At 34.6% G+C, this 18,505-nt stretch overlaps 1 protein-coding gene across 2 annotated transcripts in view; it reads left to right on the top strand.

Moving 5' to 3' along the window:
• CDK13 (cyclin dependent kinase 13) overlaps nucleotides 1-18,505 on the top strand; it is a 115,183-nt gene that overhangs the window by 92,417 nt on the left and 4,261 nt on the right. For both annotated transcript variants that reach the window (XM_058570643.1, XM_058570633.1), the window contains exons 10-12: nucleotides 10,032-10,148; nucleotides 10,718-10,849; nucleotides 16,725-16,930. In XM_058570643.1, coding sequence (XP_058426626.1) covers nucleotides 10,032-10,148; nucleotides 10,718-10,849; nucleotides 16,725-16,930 — 455 coding nt within the window. The remainder of the gene's footprint in view (nucleotides 1-10,031; nucleotides 10,149-10,717; nucleotides 10,850-16,724; nucleotides 16,931-18,505) is intronic.

The following is an 18,505-nucleotide window of genomic DNA, read 5'->3' as shown; positions in this document are numbered from 1 at the left end:
TTATGATTGTAGTATTTGCTGGGCAAGGGGTAGTTGGTCTATGTCATACTCCACAGGAAGTTTAAAATATTTTGAGCTTGTGTTTTCAGGAGAACAGCATGTTTCTCTTGAAGGCTAGTGATTGCTGAATGGAGGAGAAACTAGAATGCAGGCACTTTGGTACTTAATCTAGTAGAATTAAGGATCTTCAAGTCCCTAGATCTTTTGTGATTAAATCAAAGGGCTTGAGACTCAAAAGGTAAGACTGAGAAAGAAGAGTAAATACAGAGGAAGAGAGAATGAATGGTAGATACTTTTTTTTTAAGTGTGGAAGAATAGAAGAATTAATATCTTGGGATTTTGAAAAGAAATACTCTATTTTATTTACATATATGCATACACTTTTTAAAATTATTTTACTGGGGTCACATTGGCTCACAGCTATGCATACGTGTTTATATGTATCTAGATATGTATGTTTACACAACGAAATATATGCACATACCCACTAGCATGGGTCTTCATTATTTGGAGCCTATCATAGGACCTAGGTCATGAGGAGTTATTCATACATGTTAGTCACCTTTCTCTTCATCTAATGTTTTAAAATAAATTTGTTTTTTTTTTAAAAAAAGAGCTTTGGTTTTCATGTAATAATGTTAATTTGCAACTTGTAAGATTTGCATGAGTGTTTCAAAATATGGATGAGAACTTTTAGGAAAGATATTGGTATGAGGCACGGATACCAATGTAATATGAACCTTACTCGATTAATTAATGCTCTCCACTGCTTCGGTAAATAATACTAGCTTGATAACGTGGCAAGCTGAGTGTTTGTAGCCAGTAGACTGCTGCTCTGTAGTAAGACTATGTATTTATCCCCTCAGTTGAAGAGTAGGATGACCAAGAGGTAGTTGTTTACAATTTTTTATGCTAATTTTTTATTATTTCATATGTTGTTTAATTAAATATAGACATATGCGTGCTTTGCAAAGACTTAACAAAGTTGCTTTCAAATTAGGGGTGGGCAAGTAACCATAAGAAAGAAAAGTCATAAAAATTTACAATTTAGCCCTCAAATTGCTTTAAATCCTTGATGATATGTTATGGATGTGGTTTGTGCAAGAAGTCATTCTCTGTTCAAAAAAAAAGGCCTTGGCCCTGTGTCAGAAGATTGGAGAATAAATGTACATTTATAAATTTTCAGTAAAAATAAAATGTTTAAATTATGTATCTGTGTATCTTTTTTTTTAATGATACCCTCTAAACCATTTTTTCAGTTAACCAACTGTTGGTCTTGACTATATTGGATACTAGGGTTTCTATCAATGATAAGTTAACATTTATTGAGTTTATACCTGATGTAAGCATTGTTCTAAGAATTTCACCTGAATGAACTTCATAATTAGGTTAAGCTTCATAAAACCCTGTGTCTTCTTTTTATAGTGAAGAAAACTGAAAGGTAAAGAATTTGTCCAGGATCATACAACTAGCAAGTGGCAAAATCAAGATTTAAATCTAGACAGTTTTACCTTAGTATCTAAACTTTAACCAATTCTCAGTACTGTGTAGGAAATAAAACTTCCTGGAACTTTTTACGAAGTCACTATGACACAAACACCAGTTATTGACAGAGATAGCATGAAAACTTTCCACAGAATATTAATCCAAAAATTCTAAAGGAGAGATTAGCCAACAATATCTAGCTTTGCGTTAAAAATTTAACTTGCAGAGTCAAGTAATGTTCATCCCAAAAATACAATTATGTTTCAGTTTTAGAAAATATATTATTATAATTTATCATTTTAATAGAAGTAAAATAATGTTTATCTTGATAGGTGTTAAATAGGCATTGCTAGAAATATAAACTCCTAGCTAAATAAGTGTAGAAGGATGTTTCTTTAACTTCATAAAAACACGTATCACGGGGCCGGACCAGTGGTGCAAGCGGTTAAGTGCGCGTGCTCCGCTGCGGCGGCCCGGGGTTCGCCAGTTCGGGGCTTGCGCGCGCACCGATGCTCCGATGCACCGCTTGTTAAGCCATGCTGTGTCGGCGTCCCATATAAGTAGAGGAAGATGGGCACGGATCTTAGCCCAGGGCCAGTCTTTCTCAGCAAAAAAGAGAAGGATTGGCCTTGGATGTTAGCTCAGGGCTGGTCCTCCTCACCAAAAGAAAAAAAAAGTATATGTATCACAATCTAACAGCCTGAATAATATTTAGTGGTGGAATACTAGAAGAAATAAAGACAGGAATGGGAAAAAATTGTCTTCTAGTATCATTATTTAAGAGTATTTTAGAAGTACCAACCAGTTAACTAGTAGTGTTAGAAGAGTGAACCAGTAAGAGATATAAATAGTGGAAAGATGAAGGCAGTATTATCATAATTCGTATATGATAACATTGCATACATGCATGCAACATACAAGGGAATCACCTGAGATACCTTAAATAAAAAGTTTGGTGAAATGATAAGTATTAAGGAAATATATTGTGTGTATATATACACACACACACATACACACATATACGTATGCATATGTATATACTCACACAATATACTAATATACATTATGTACTAATACATATATACTAAAAGCAATAGTTTTTTTAAAATATGAACCATTAATAACTAGTTAGCAACATAGGAGGGAGAAAAGATGCCTTTACAAAAACCACCACTATTGACTGACAAATAATAATGTACAACTGGAATCTCACAATGTTATAAACTATTATGACATCAAAAAAAAATTAAAACCCAAAAAACAACCACTATATATACCCCAGGAATATTGAAAACTGTAATGTCTCACTTAAAATTGTAAAGAAGATTTGAATAACTGTTGGAGAGGCGTATCTCGTTTTTGGCTATTGGAAACCTTAATTTTTTTTAGATGGTAATTCATCCTTTATTAATCATTATAGTCCTAATGAGACTTTTCAAAAGACATTTTTTGAAATGGTGATTGATTTTAATGTTTATCCTCCAGATAAACATGAAAATAACCAGGAGAATTCTTAAAAAGAGGGAAAATTTGGCATATGTTAAAACAAAATTATAGTAACTAAAACCATTTTGTACTGGCACAAGATACATAGATGAATCAGTGGAATTACATGGGAAGTCCAGAAATAAAGCAAGTTTATATGGACCCTAGAATATAATACAGAAGACACTTCAAATCAGGGGGATTAACTGAACAGTATTTATTGACTGCTGGTTGTGTGCCAGTTACTAGGTAGTGAGGATACAGTGGCGAGTAGGAGTTGTATACCCAGTGCCTAGCAACCAGCACTCAACTTTTTCTACTTTCTAGTTGGGGTAGACAGACAAAACAAACAAATTAATAAACAAAATATATCAGGTGGTGATATGTGCATGGGGATAGAAAATGATAGGAGGTAGTATTGTTTATAGAGTCAGGGAAGGTCTCTCCCATACGGTTATCATTTGAGCAAAGATCTGAATGAAGTGAGGAAACAAACAGCAAAGTAGAAAGATCCTGAGGCATGAGTGTCCTTGGGTTACTTATGAACATGTTAAGTCAGTTAATGAACCATATGGGAAAAGAGGGAAAGCTCAGGCCATCCACGTAGAGGCATAGTGTAAAGTTATTAAAAAGGAAATTGTCGATCTGGAGATATTGATGTGAAAAAGCAACATAGTTACATGAAAAAAGCAGTTTTTTCAAGAGAAGGCTATGTTTGGTTTGATCCGATTTAGGTAAAACAGACACATCAAAAGAGTCTGAAATTATTAATCTGAACGTGGACTTGTGAGAGGGCTAGGGAGGGGACTATTTTACTTTCTAGTTTATATATTTCAGAATGTTTTTGTTTGGTAGATAATACATCCATTATTTATAATAATTTAAAAATACGCTTCAACTTTGATTCTATAATGTTAATTATTTTTAAAACATGAAGAAAAAAAGGAAGTTTCTGATACAAGAAACAAATCTCCCTGATTTGAAGGGGGCAGCAGAGTATATGGAAAGGGGTGGGCTTTGGAATCTTACAGACCTGGGTTCTAATTCCAGCTCAGCTGCTTCCTGCTCTTGTGACTTAGGGTAAGTTCCATAATATTCTAAGTTTGTTTCTTCACAAGTAAAACAGGACTGATAATATACTTAAGGTTGTAAGAATTAAATAAATGTACTTGTCCTAATGCATAGTTCTCCCCCACATCTTATTTGCAGTAATGCTGGGATGTTTCCCTAATGGAAAGCCTCAGCAATGATGAGATTTAGGGTCGCCATTGTACAAATACATGTAAACTGATCAAGGGTGAGAATACTAATCAGAATCTGTCTTAAAGAGCTTTACACCACAGAGGTCAAGTTATTTGTACTTTGCCTTGTTCCAGAAAGTATGGAAAAGTGATGGCAAAAGAGAGTGAGAAAAATAGGTGGGGATAAAATGGGATAAATGAGGGCAGAAATGTTTTACACGAGAGTGACACTTGAAGCCTTCCAGCAGCCAGAAAAAGAACCTTCATGCCACACAATGTGCATTGCTTATGAAATAAAACACTTACCATGGGAGAAATTAAAAGTAGATCAGAAGGAAAAGAATCCTGCTGCTCTCTATCCAACACCCCCCCCACACACACACACCGCCTCAGACCTAGATGGTCACACAAGTGAAATTTTAAAAGCTTTAAAGGCATAGGCTTTGATTGTTTCAGAATATAGGAAAAGAAGGAAAGTTCCCATGTTTTTTAAAATGAAGCAAGTATACCTTCATAATAGCATAAAAAATTCTGTAGACTTGTTCTTCTTAATCTCTTTGGTCTCAGAACTTCTTTACACTGTGAAAAATTATGAAAGATCCCAGGAGCTTTTGTTTATTAGTTTTATCTTGATATTTACCATATTAGAAATTAAAACTGAGAAATTAAAAATATTTATTAATTCATTTTAAAACAATATGTTAACATTTTTAATTATACAATAAATGTTGGTGAAATGAGTAGCATTGTTTTACATTTTTATGTATCTTTTAATGTCAGGCTTAATAAAGTAACATCTGGATCTTCTTATCTGTGATACGCTGTTTTCAATAGTCTTTTCAGATAATTGTGCTTATTCTTCTTTGAAACTGCAGTAAATAAGTGGTAATTTTTATAGATTAGTTATAATGTGCAATCTGAAACCATATGAAGGAATATTTTGTACTCTAATATATTGAAATCCATTGGTCGGTTTTGCACTCTGGATGGATCTTTTACCTATGATGATTTTGTAACATTTTATATTGGTCAATTAGAAAATATTGGATTGATGAATCGAGCAGAGCTTCCAAGTGTAACATTTCATTATATAATATTTATTATCACCACTAATCTCAACAGAAAAACCTTTAGGTGTTTATTGTAAAGCTGTCAAGTTCATGGTGTAAATATAAGTTTTCTAGTATTCTCTTTTCTCCTGGAAGCTCAGATTTTATAATCGACAGTAAATACTGCAGTTGTCTTCTGTGAAGTAACAAGCTGACTTTGTTCATATTTGAGAAAATGTCTGGCAGATACGCAAGTCTGAAATGACCATAGTTGTTCTTGCAGGTAAAAATGGTGGTCCATGAATAAAGCAACTACTTCAGCTTGCAACTCAGATAAATAATTGCACGAGTGTTTCTCAAGATAACTGTCAGACTTTGTTGTGCAGCAGAAGTATTTTATGAGTATTTGCTATTTCATCACTAAGAATATTAAAAAGATGTATCCTCATGTGTTAGGATTTAATAACAATAATTTTACTGCTTCAACAAGTACATTCTCTTTCTCTCTCTCTCTCTTTTTTTTTTTTTTGGTGAGGAAGACTGGCCCTGGGCTAACGTCTTTTGCCAGTCTTCCTCTTTTTGTTGAGGAAGATTGGCCCTGAGCTAACAGCTGTGCCCATCTTTCTCTATTTTGTATATGGGACACTGTCACAACATGGCTTGATGTGTGGTGGATCAGTCCGCACCCGAGATTCAGTCTCCGAACCCCGGGCCGCTGAATTGGAGCGCGCAAACTTAACCACTACGGCACCGGGCCAGCCCGAACAATAAGAAGTACATTCTTAAATGAAATTGCCCCCCACCGCCTCTGATTGTGTGGTAGCGAAGAGTACTTACTGTTAATAGTTGGGTGTCACTGCATTGAATCATGCTAAAGTGTCAGTAGTTTTACCCACCATTGCCTTTGTACCATCAGTGCAAAGTCAACATATTGAAAAAGGCAAATAATGTCTTAGTAATACCTTTGATCTGCCAGACCCCCAAAGAGTCTAGGGGACACCAGGGTCTTTGGACCCCATTTTTGAGAACTGCTGCTATATAGCAATCTCACATATGAATATTGATGCAAAACATCTAAATTAACAAGTAGAATATAGCATTTCACTAAAATAGTAGTACTTTTACTAGGAGGTATTCCTCTTTTGAATGTAAGGATGAATATATATTAGGAAATCTCTTAATTCATGACATTAGTAGGCCAGGGAAGAAAATGCAGATGATGATTATAATAAAGTTTCTGCAATTCAAACTGATAAAACTAAAGTATCCTTTTAAAATTTAAAAGCCAGAAAAATAAAACTCATAGTAAAAAGGAATAAAAATGAACGCTTTCTTAACAGAATTATATGTGTAAATTGGTGTGTCTGTGTCTGTGAATATCTTTATCTGTTGTGTTTCTCAAACCAGAAGTCATCATCCTTCCCAGTGGTAAACAATGAAAGTACTTCCATTAAAATCAGAAACAAAACAAAATTACCCAGTATTGTGTAGCACCATTATCATTTTAACATTTTTGGAAATTGCCACATAATGTAACATACCAAAATGATAAAGAGAGATGCAGGGCTGGCCCCATGGCTTAGCGGTTGAGTGCGCGTGCTCCGCTACTGGCGGCCCAGGTTCGGATCCCGCTTCTCTGGCCATGCTGAGGTCGCGTCCCACGTACAGCAACTAGAAGGATGTGCAATTATGACATACAACTATCTACTGGGGCTTTGGGGGAAAAAAAAAGGAGGAGGATTGGCAATAGATGTTAGCTCAGAGCCGGTCTTCCTCAGCAAAAAGAGGATTAGCACGGATGTTAGCTCAGGGCTGATCTTCCTCACAAAAAAAAAAGATATGCACATCAAAAAAACATACATATAAATCTGATTATAGGTGATATGGTTGTAAACCTGGAAAGCCTCAAAGAAACAACTACTAAAACTGTTATGAACCATAGAATCTCAGATGGTTACCTAAAATTTTGTATGTCAAATTTTGAACCATTCCTATAACAAAACTTTCCTAGTTACTGCTTAGGAAATTTATAATAGGCATATGAACACATTCAAAAAAGCGAAAAATAAAACCCATAAAAAAATACAAGATCTAATTGAATACATATATATAAAAAAGAAATATAAAATTGAACATTTCTGGGATAGAAATATTAAATTTTGTAAAGATAGCAATCTTTTCTAAGTTAATGTATAAATTCAGAGCAGTAGTTGAATCCCAATAGGGTTCTCGTACTTTTGGAGGACGACAGTATTGATTCTACGTTTCATCTGTAAGAAGATTCTGGGAAGTCGAAGAATGGGTAGATGGAGGAGTTTGTCCTGTCGGCCTTATAAAAAATATAAAGCTACCATATGGTATTGACACCAGAGTAGATATATCAGTAGATCAGAATAGATCCCAAAATAGACCTCAGATATTTGGGGATTTAGTATATGATGCATTTCAAGACATCTTTGGTACATGATTTTGGTATATAGCTGGCTAGCCATCAGGCACAGATTTTGCTGATAACGCAGTTATCAACAATTGCTGTCATGTCTGTTTTCCTAGTTTCTAGTTAACTTTCCCTGCCTCAGAATGTCTGTTCCATCCTGTATGCTGCTACCAATTAGATAACTTCACTACTCATGTCTTTTCACAACATGTATAATAAAATAATTGAAACTTTTAGCTAAGAGGTAATGAAACTCATTATAAGGCATTTAATGGGCCAGATGCAAGCTCATTCACTTTCACAACTTCAAAGTAAAATTAATCTCCATTTTACAGAAAAAGAAACAGATTCTTACGCAGTGTGCAATTTGACGAATATCATATACAGGATTCAGTTCTAAAGTTTGTTTTCAAAGTCTGTTTTCATTGTAGTTAGGCAAACTGCCTCTTAAGACTGTATTGTGTGACCCCAGTCTGTGCCTCCTGCTAAACCTCCCTGAGCCCTAAATTCTATCTATATTGGTTTCCTCAGTCTTCCTCCCAAATGCCTACATTTTGCTACTTCCACACCTTTGCTTGTGCTCTTCTCTTTGCCAGTAACATATTTCCTTTATTCCCTTTCCCACCTGCCTGTTATTTACTTAATCTTAGAGTTATAGACAAAATTCTGCACCCTTCCCTAACTTGAGTCCATTTTCTTGTATTTCTGCAGTTGAAAGTATCCTTCATTTCCTTTATTCCAATATACTTTATACTTCAGTTATAATACACATCAGTCTGCCTGGGATTAATTAATTATGTTTATGTAGTTACTTGGGAAAGTATACAAAAGTGAGGGACATGGTTCCTGAATGATAATTTAGTAAAAGAAACAGACATATAAACAACTAAAATACAAAGCAGGATGAAATAGTGTCAAAAGAAACAGCATGCAACAAGTGACCATTCTGAGTAACACTGGGGATACAGAAGAACTCGTTGAATAGATTACTTGTGATCTGAATCTTGAGAAATGAAAAGGATTCAGCTAGGTAGAATATGGGGAGAAGGAATATGAGGGTAGACATGGAGGAGTGGTGGTTCTGTGGGGAGAGATGAACTGGGAGATGAGACTAGGAAGGCAGTTTGGGAGCAGATCATAGAAAGCCATGCTCCCGAGTTTTGCCCTTTTTCCTATGAAAGCCACTATATTTTTGAGGAGGTTGTGAAAACCGGGTTGTAAGGAAGAAGAGACTGGAATGTACAAGGAATAAGGTCTTAATACCTTTTAAAAGGCTTGGGTTAAAAAATATGCTAAAATATATTGAAACAAACACAATTTCAGTGACATACAGCTTAAAAAACGTGAGAGGTTGTCTCATTAAATGTATGTTTCTGAGGTGGCATTCTAAAGCTCAGCTAAAGAGTGTCTGGCAACTGTAGTCCTCACGTGCTTAGACACACCAGTGCATGCATTTACATTTATGTGTGTATAGAATATTTTTACTTTTAGTCAGTGATGCATGGACCTTTTCTTTTTACATATGAAGAGCAGCTGATAATTTTATATACAGTGTACATTTATCCTTGAGATTTGATATACTCAAGCATCTTTAACCAATTTTTCATCTGTATATTACCAAAATCAGTTAGTTTGTAAGTGTTTACCAGCTGGAGTTACCTATTTGTTATATAGCATTTCTTCTACAAATTGCCATAACAAGCACTTACTAATTAATACAAAAATACTGAGGGTTTTCAAGGTATAGATAAGCAGAGAGTAAAGCAGTTAAAATTTCTAAATACCTTGAAATCAGTGGCACTAAAATTGAAGAACTTGTATGTTTCGAGAATGTTACTTTTAGGGTCCTCCTGTTGATAAAATTCAGCAGCAGTCTTTACAAGTACAGTTACCTTCCTGAGTGTAGGAAAACCGTTCCTGCTATTATTGCAAACTTCCTTATATTCATGAGAAGAGGTGTTCAGATACAACCAGAGAAAGATGTATACTAAACTCTAGTTCCTTAATTTATTGGCATAAAATTTTTTCTGTTGGTTCAAAATACAGTCAACATATTTTGAGTGTTACCTGTGTTTTAAGATTTAATTTTGCAAATATGAAGACTCTCTTTGGGGGTGTTTGGAGAGTTAGAAGCATCCACCAAAAATAAGTTGATTTCTTAAAACAAGTAATTAAGTTGGGATGACTAAAATATTTAATGAAACTTTTTATACATTGTATCAGAACTTCAACTTTTGTGTATTTAAAAATGAATTTATGTTTTGTATAGCAGTAGTATGTATTATTTTTTCTACGTAGTTTATAGTGATGTTCTTCTTTTTGTGTATTATTTAGCCGTATATGTGGGAGTCCATGTCCTGCAGTGTGGCCTGATGTAATCAAACTACCGTATTTCAACACCATGAAACCAAAGAAGCAATATCGTCGAAAGTTAAGAGAAGAATTTGTTTTGTAAGAAGGGGATGCTTAAATATCTATATTGCATTGAATTTTTTTTTTTTGCGCTATTTCTTGTGAATTCTAAATATCACTCTATATTGACCCAAGGTAGACCTATCACAATTCTTCTATATCATTTAATTTTGAATTTCCCTTTGTTACATGCAAATTACCATTTCACCATTATTCGGGAATAAGTAATTTGGGGTTGGGTGTTTGATTTGGTGCTTACGTGAAAGAACTTTAATAATATCATTTTAAATTTTAATGAAACAGCTTTCAAATTCAGCTCAGATTTTTATTTTGTTGTAGGAGACTATTCTATTCAGTTCTTAATTTATGTTACAGCAGCAAATTGCCCATAGAGTAATAAAATACACTGTTGTTTGCCAAATTTCAAATTATTTAGAATAATAGTTACAAAATTATGTGAAAATATTTCTTCAAAGTAGAATTTGGAATTTATTGGAATAAAGTATTGCGAACGTGTTATAAAATGCTGATATTTAAAATAAGCTTCTAAAGAAACATTAAACTTGTGTCAAAGAACATGTATGACTCTTGTAATCCTCTCATGCCAGTATTCCTGCAGCTGCACTAGACTTGTTTGATTACATGCTCGCCTTGGATCCTAGTAAGCGCTGCACTGCAGAACAGGCTCTTCAGTGCGAGTTCCTACGAGATGTGGAACCTTCAAAAATGCCTCCACCAGAGTAAGTGACTTTTTGTTATATTAGATCCCATGTAGGCAGAATCTGGACAGTTTTAATAACATCTATATATAACAAAAAGAAGTTTTTCCATGATTAGTTAATTCAAAAGAAATAGAATAAATAAAAAGAAATAGAATAGCAGTAGTACACATAATTTTTACATCTAGAATGCAGAACCTTGCTTTTAATGTTCAGCTAACCATAGAATTAGCAAAAACAGCCTTCCTCTAGGTAATTTTATTAATGTATTTCAACTCTAAGAAAATATTACTGCTGCTGCTATTATTCTAGTACTACTTCTACCACTGCTACCTCTTATGCTACTGCTAGTTGCTATAGCTAAAATTTTGAGTGCTGTGCTAAGCATTTTTCACGTATTACATTAATCTTTATAATTCTATCAGGTGGGTATTATTATTATCATCACCATTTTATAGAGGAGGAAGCAGGCTCAAAGAGGTTAAGAAACTTGCCCAAGAATACAAATGTAGTCAAGGGTGGAGCCAGCTCTCACATTCAAGTTAATCCAATATGAAAGAGAAGTTCTGAAATACTCCTTAGCATACTACACAATAGAAAATCCTTGTCATTGAATATAAAAGCTCGTATAGAATGAATTTATTGTCTGATGGGGGAAAATGCATAGATCTTGGGAGTCAGAATAGCTAGGTTTTTGACCCTTCACTCCTTTGTGGCTCCTGTAATTTCTCTAGAATTGATTTGGGGAAAGGAGAGGGAATAAAGCAGTCTGTTTGGTTCTCCTTGATAGGATCTAAAAACCTTGTAGGAATTTTCTTAGTAATTTTAAAAATGATAACGAGCATCATAAAAGCAAGCCTATCCCTATAGTAATAAAATGTTTCCATATAATACAATTAGCCTATTGTGAATGAACAGACATGGGCTTTGGAGTTCACATCCTGGCTCTTCCGCTTATCGCTTAGATTGGGCATATTATATATCTATGAGGTAGGTCATCATATTCAGGCCAACTGATAAGTTCCTTTATAGCCTGTTGTTTTTTATTTCTTTTTTTGGATGAAGAATTCGTTCAGAGCTCACACATTTCATTTAGTTGTCATGTCTCTTCAGTCTTTAATCACTAAGGGGGCTTTTATGACATTGACATTTTTGAAGAGTCCAAGCTAGCTGTTTTGTAAAACATTCTACAGTCTGGCTTTGTTTGCTTTCAGAATTAGAGTAACTTTTTTTTTTTTGGTAAGAACACTGCCTAGGTAGTGATGTGTGCTTCCTGCTGTATTATATCAAGAGGAATATAGTGACATTTTTCTCCCATTATTTGTAATACTAAGTTGATATCTTGGTTTAAGTGGTCCATATGAAAGAATTCTGGTAAAACTGTATCGAGCACATTTTTAATTGATACCTAAACTTTTTAAAACAAGAGTTCAACTAGTTGCAAAAGATGTAGTTTTCAGTGTATCATAAATGTTGACACTTTTAAATGGAGCAGTTACATTACTCTTGTAAATGTATCCAGTGGAATCAGAATATCTTAGCATTTTGATATTCACCAACATTCACTTTAGAAAATGTATGAACAAACTCTTCAACAATGGGACATTGTTCTTTTTTCATCTTGAACTTATTTTGCTTCTTCAGGTTTTTAATGTAACATATTTATGTTTGAAAGTATTTTATTGATTACCCTGTTGTATTTCTTTAGAACAATTATTTGTATATAAATGGAAATTTAATTTAAAAAAATTTCCTCTGACAAGAAAGCTCTTTTTTTCTTGATTAAATTATCATTGCGAATATTAGTCGTACATATTTCAGTTTAAAAAAGAAAAAAATTAGTAAATTTTGTTGGAAATGCAACCTAATGAGATAGATAGGGCTGAGATTTTTTTTCCCTAAGTAATTTGCACAGCTATTGATGAATATTACTTACTCTAGAATGAGACATAATTCCACATTAATCGTAATTTTATTTTTTATTTTTTATTTTTTATTTTTTTATTTTTTTTTTTTTTTGTGAGGAGATCAGCCCTGTGCTAACATCCGCCAATCCTCCTCTTTTTTCGCTGAGGAAGACGGCCCCGGGCCAACATCTGCGCCCATCCTCCTCCACCCCATATGGGACGCCGCCACAGCATGGCTTGCCAAGCAGTGCGTCGGTGCGCGCCCGGGATCCGAACCAGCGAACCCCGGGCCGCCGCAGCGGAGCGCGCGCACTTAACCGCTTGCGCCACCGGGCCGGCCCCTTATTTTTTATTTTTATAAGTACCTCTTATAAATAAGCTTTTGAGAATGCATGGAGTTTTGTCATAGTTATAGGACTGACTTCTTTGAACTCCTTCCGCATCATGTCTTAAAAATCACATAGTGATCTGTCATCAAAATTATTTTAATGACCTTTCAGATGTCAACTTAAGAGTCTTCCTCCTTTAATTTTTTTGACAGTGAAGAATTGGAAACCACATGACTTGCAGAAAGATTTTTTATCTAGTCATTAATCATTTATTTTTTCAAATTTTGATAAAATAAACCAAAGAAACTTTACCAATACTTATTAAATGACTTCTTATAGCTGTTACTTTTTCTTTTATTAGCACTTGTTTGATTCACTATACTTAGAAAAAGTTAGGAAGTCAACTATTTCAGTGCTACTTTGCCAATCCATTTGTTAAATTGTGTTTCTTATTACATTTTTAAAATATATGTTTTTGTCAAAACCTTGGAACTATAGATGTGTCCCATTCTGTTTATGTGGTTAGGTTACCACATAACCTAATTGGAACCACTGTCCATATTGTCAAACACATCATCTAAATTCACTTAATTTTTATCAGAACACACCTGATTGCATTTTTCCATTAAAAATAAACATGTTAATACACATTTTGGTGAACATTATGTAAACCAGTAATAAATTATGGGATATGTCTTGTTAGATACATTACTAAAACAATCAGGTCAAAATTATAATGATATTGACGTAATATTTAAATAAAAAGTTATATAAACAACATAACATCTCTCATTTTGTAATATGTAATGGGTAGTTAAAATTATAAATTATTTATGAGGTAAGGAGTATGAAGAAAGGCTTGATATTCCTTTGGGAAATAATGTGTATGTATTAAACTCATGATCAGTTTTTTAGGAATAATCAAATGAGAGTGAGGTATAAAAAAAATAAAAAGTAACAATTATATTAGATGCTCTGTCAAACTTTTCTGATGTATTTAATGAAAAGAAAAAAGTATACATTGCTAAAAAAGTGAATTAGACTGGCAGCCTTTAATTTTATTTTTTCCTAACAGCAAGTAAAAAGCATTAAACAATTCATAAAATACGATCAATTATAATTGGAATAAATATTTCATAATATGATTTGATAAAAATAGTTTTAAACTACTTTATCAAATTATGATAAATGGTATCAAACGTGCATATACTGCCTACTATGTGAAAGGCACTGTCCAAGCGCTTACATATGTTAACATACAGTATTACCTTTACCCCATAAGGTAGATTGTATATATATATATTTTTTTGCTGAGGAAGATTTGCCCTGAGCTAACAGATGTTGCCAATCTTCCTCTTTTTGCTTGAGGAGGATTCGCCCTGAGCTAACATGTACGCAGTCTTCCTCTATTTTGTATGTGGGGCGCTGCCAGAGCATAGCCACCGACGAGTGGTATAGGTCTTGCCCAGGCTCTGACCCACAAACCCGGGCCGCCAAAGCAGAGCGTGCCAAACTTAAACACTAGGCCATGGGGCTGGCCCCAGTAGATTGTATTTTTAATCCCATTTTTAAAGATAAGGAAACAGAGGCACAGAGATCAAGTTGCTTGCCTGTTGAGACACAGTAAGTAAGTGGCTGAGCCAGTATTTGAACCTTCAGAAAAGCACATAAAAATTGGGTGATCCTGGAAAACATTCCTGGTGCATCTGAGAGTTAGCGTCACTAACCTATACCATTATACCTATTTGTTGGGTAATTATTTGTCTTTCTTAGAGATGAGTGTTGAGATCATCCATAAAGAATCTCCTACCTTTAAATTGTGGCAGGGAACAAGAGCTCTTTTTAGTGGATTTCTTTGCTTTACTCTCATGGAACTCTCCCACAAGAGCAGTGCATTCCCTGAACATCAGGATGGAAGAGGTGAAATCACTTCAGTTACCCCACTCTGCAGTACTGCAGTATATCTGAATTCAGAATATCTCAACAGAGGCTAAGCCCACACATCTCACTCACACACACACACTCACACAGAGAAAGGAAAGTCTTTGGTGGGTTTATGATGCCTTAAAGGTTCCCAGGATAAATATTTCAAACTGTCCCTTTGTTTGTTACTCCAGGAGGTTTTTACACGCTGAGGCAATGCACCATAGTAAGATGGCTGAGAGGTATGCCTTTGTTTTGTTTTTGGACCTCAGGTGCATAGACTTGGTTTAATCATAATCCTTGTGTCACTCATCATTGGTCCATGCATGGCTCTCTTTTTTTTCTTTTAGTTACTTAATTTAATTAGTTATTTTAAATGATGTTAATAAGCAGCCATGAACCTACCAAATAAAAGCTACAGCCTTGAAAATAACCTACTTTAATCATATCATATCCTCTCCTCCACCACGACCTATCCCCTTGCCTTTCTCCACCTGAGGTAACCATCATCCCTGTTTTCTTTTGTATATACTTTTTGTTGCCATCTATATGTACTCATAAAAAGTTATATTTTAAAATTTTAGTTGTTTTTAAATATATAAAAGGGTGTCATGCTGTATGTAATCTTTTGGGAATGACCTTTTTAACTTATTATATTATATTGCTAAGATTCGACCATATTGTTGCATATGCCTTTATTTTATAACATTAGATAAGAGGAATTGTGAAAGAGGAGGTGTGAAAGAACTTGCTGAACGTGCAGGCCATTCTCAAAGACCAGTTTTAGAAAAGAGGACATATGGATATGGAAATTCTTTTAAAACAATTCCAAGTATACCCCCATAGAAAGTCTCCATGTATTCCTAGAGGTAAACATAACCAGTTTGACGACTACAGCTATCTGTCACCAGGTTGGGGCTGCTTAAGGGAATTTGTAGATATTCTGGGCAAGTTTATTAACCTTTCCAAGCCTCAATTTTCTCATCTTTAAAATAGATATAATAGTACCTTCCCACTGGATTTTTCATTAGGGTAAGGAGAAAACATGTATAAATCAAATATTTATGTTTTTCTTTAAGCAAAAGTTATTCTGCAGTTTTATGAAATTACATTAAGGTAGAATTGTGGGTAATTTTGATAGTTGCTAGTTATTCAGAACTCTTTGTTGATGAGTAATGAGCCTGGATTACATATTTTTGAAACTCCTCTGTAGCATCAGTTTAATTTTAGAGCATTTGATTATAAAAGCAAATAAGAGGGTATTAAAAAGTAAAAAGCTTACTAGAAAGTTTTTCACAGATGTTATGTCCTAGCCTATACTACTTTTTAATCCTGTGTCTATAGTTTCTGCAAATGGCATATTTTTTGCCCTTTTTTTCATATCCTATTCAGTGTATGATATACTGTGATAGAATTGGCTTTAAAAGATTACACCAAGGATAATACTAACCTACTTTTATGAACGTATATTCTTCATTAATAGTTTTAACAAATGATTACTTGTTGCTTATTCAGAAGCTGCAGAAAAATAGTCTGTCTATAAAGGTGAAGCCCTGAAGGAGGTGGGGCATCAAGGATGATTTTTATTGAAGTTTACAAAGCTTATGTATGAAGTCTTCAAGAACAACTTGCAGGAGAGTGGGGTGGCAGCTTTGGTGCCATGTAGTAAATATTAACATTTTTTTGTTGCTGTCAAAAAATGTCATTGACAAACAATTTAATACTGTTTATTTTCAGCCTTCCTTTATGGCAAGATTGTCATGAGTTATGGAGTAAAAAACGAAGAAGACAGAAGCAGATGGGCATGACTGATGATGTTTCCACAATTAAAGCCCCCAGAAAGGACTTGTCTCTGGGCTTGGATGACAGCAGAACCAACACACCACAGGGTGTGCTGCCGTCTTCACAACTGAAATCTCAGGGCAACTCGAATGTAGCACCTGGTCAGTAACGCTTCCGTGGCTTGGTTTTCTTCACGTTGTTTTGTGGCTAGCGTTGATTATATTGTTCTAGTGTTGAAGCATTTTGTGGCTAAAAGTCGAACATTAAGGTTTATTCGCTGAACTTGATGTTTCCTTGTTATTTGTTTGTGTGCCAGTACAGGCGTTTTACTGCCACTGACACCACAATATTAAGCAATTTCAAGGTAAGATTAACTTATAAAGAAAGCATCAAATTACATATGATTAGTGATTGGTCAGATTTTTCTATTTCCTTTTCCCCCTAGAGCAGAAGTCAGTAGGTCTTTTACTAACACTATTCTCAGAGAACCTCAGCATTCAGTGTCTGGATGCTTAAAGAATAGGAAGATATAGGAAAACAGCCAAAAAGTATAAGAGGAGCTCTTTCATACTGTTTATAATGTCCTCAGATCACTCTTAATATAATATAATTCCCATTATATTATAGAATCTCAAAGATTGGAATCTAATACTGTGCCAAAAATGACTTGAAGTATGATAAAGAAGGGTAGCTTTGGGAAACTTAAATTTCTTCCTCTGACTCTAAGAGTAAGCGTCTTCATAAGAAATCAGCTTCTTTAATGTTGTCAGAAGTGCTGTTAAACTCATTCTCTCATTTAGTTAACCACTTTTTAAAAAATGGGATCCACTCCCTCATTTTAATGGGATCCACTCCCTCATTTTACCTGAAGAATCCAGAAAGCATTCAAATTTAGCTTAATTTTTTTTATGAAGACAGAGACTGATATGAAAAAATATGTGTGTTTGTGGAGGTGGTGATCTATTAAACATGAAAAAGTAGCCTAGCACTTATTAAGCGATGGGTAAATATTGATCAGTTGAATAAAACAGGTCTGTGAGTTAGATTGAACTTTTGGTGGTTGAGTATAAATATATGGTAGATAAGCTGAGAAAGCTTGAGAAAGATTACCATTAATGCTTTTCCATGTAGTCTACGAGTTTATACTTGGCCTTGGTCAGACTACATTAAAGTGCTGATACATATTACTTTAAAAAACAAAAGCAGGGGCCGGCCCCCCTGGCTTAGCGGTCGAGTGCGCGTGCTCCGCTACTGGCGGCCCAGGTTCGGATCCCGGGCGCGCACTGATGCACCACTTCTCCGGCCATGCTGAGGCCGCGTCCCACATACAGCAACTAGAAGGATGTGCAGCTATGAGATACAACTATTTACTGGGGTTTTGGGGGAAAAATAAATAAATAAAAATTAAAAAAAAAAAAAAGCAATTGTTATTTGTTGTTCAATATTATTCAGAGTTTCTTGGAATACTGAATTCCCTTTATACATGAAAATATTTGATTTACATAGCTTTGGAGAACACATCTGTTGTATACAATGAGGGCTAGCTGTATCAAGTTCAATGTTATTTCTCTTCATGTTAAAAACATGTAAAATTTGGAGAAAGGCAGAAGAGAAGCAACAGGAAGTTTTCGTAGTTTGTATTTATGTTACATGTTTTATGTACTATCTACTACTGAAAAAGGATTTGAGATTGCAGTAATAGAAAATTTGGATGGTGGTCAGGTGTCCCAGGCGCC

This window comes from Diceros bicornis, chromosome 3 (assembly GCF_020826845.1).
Source record: "Diceros bicornis minor isolate mBicDic1 chromosome 3, mDicBic1.mat.cur, whole genome shotgun sequence".
In the NCBI taxonomy this organism is placed as follows: domain Eukaryota; kingdom Metazoa; phylum Chordata; class Mammalia; order Perissodactyla; family Rhinocerotidae; genus Diceros; species Diceros bicornis.
This window is presented reverse-complemented; position numbering and strand designations above follow the sequence as displayed.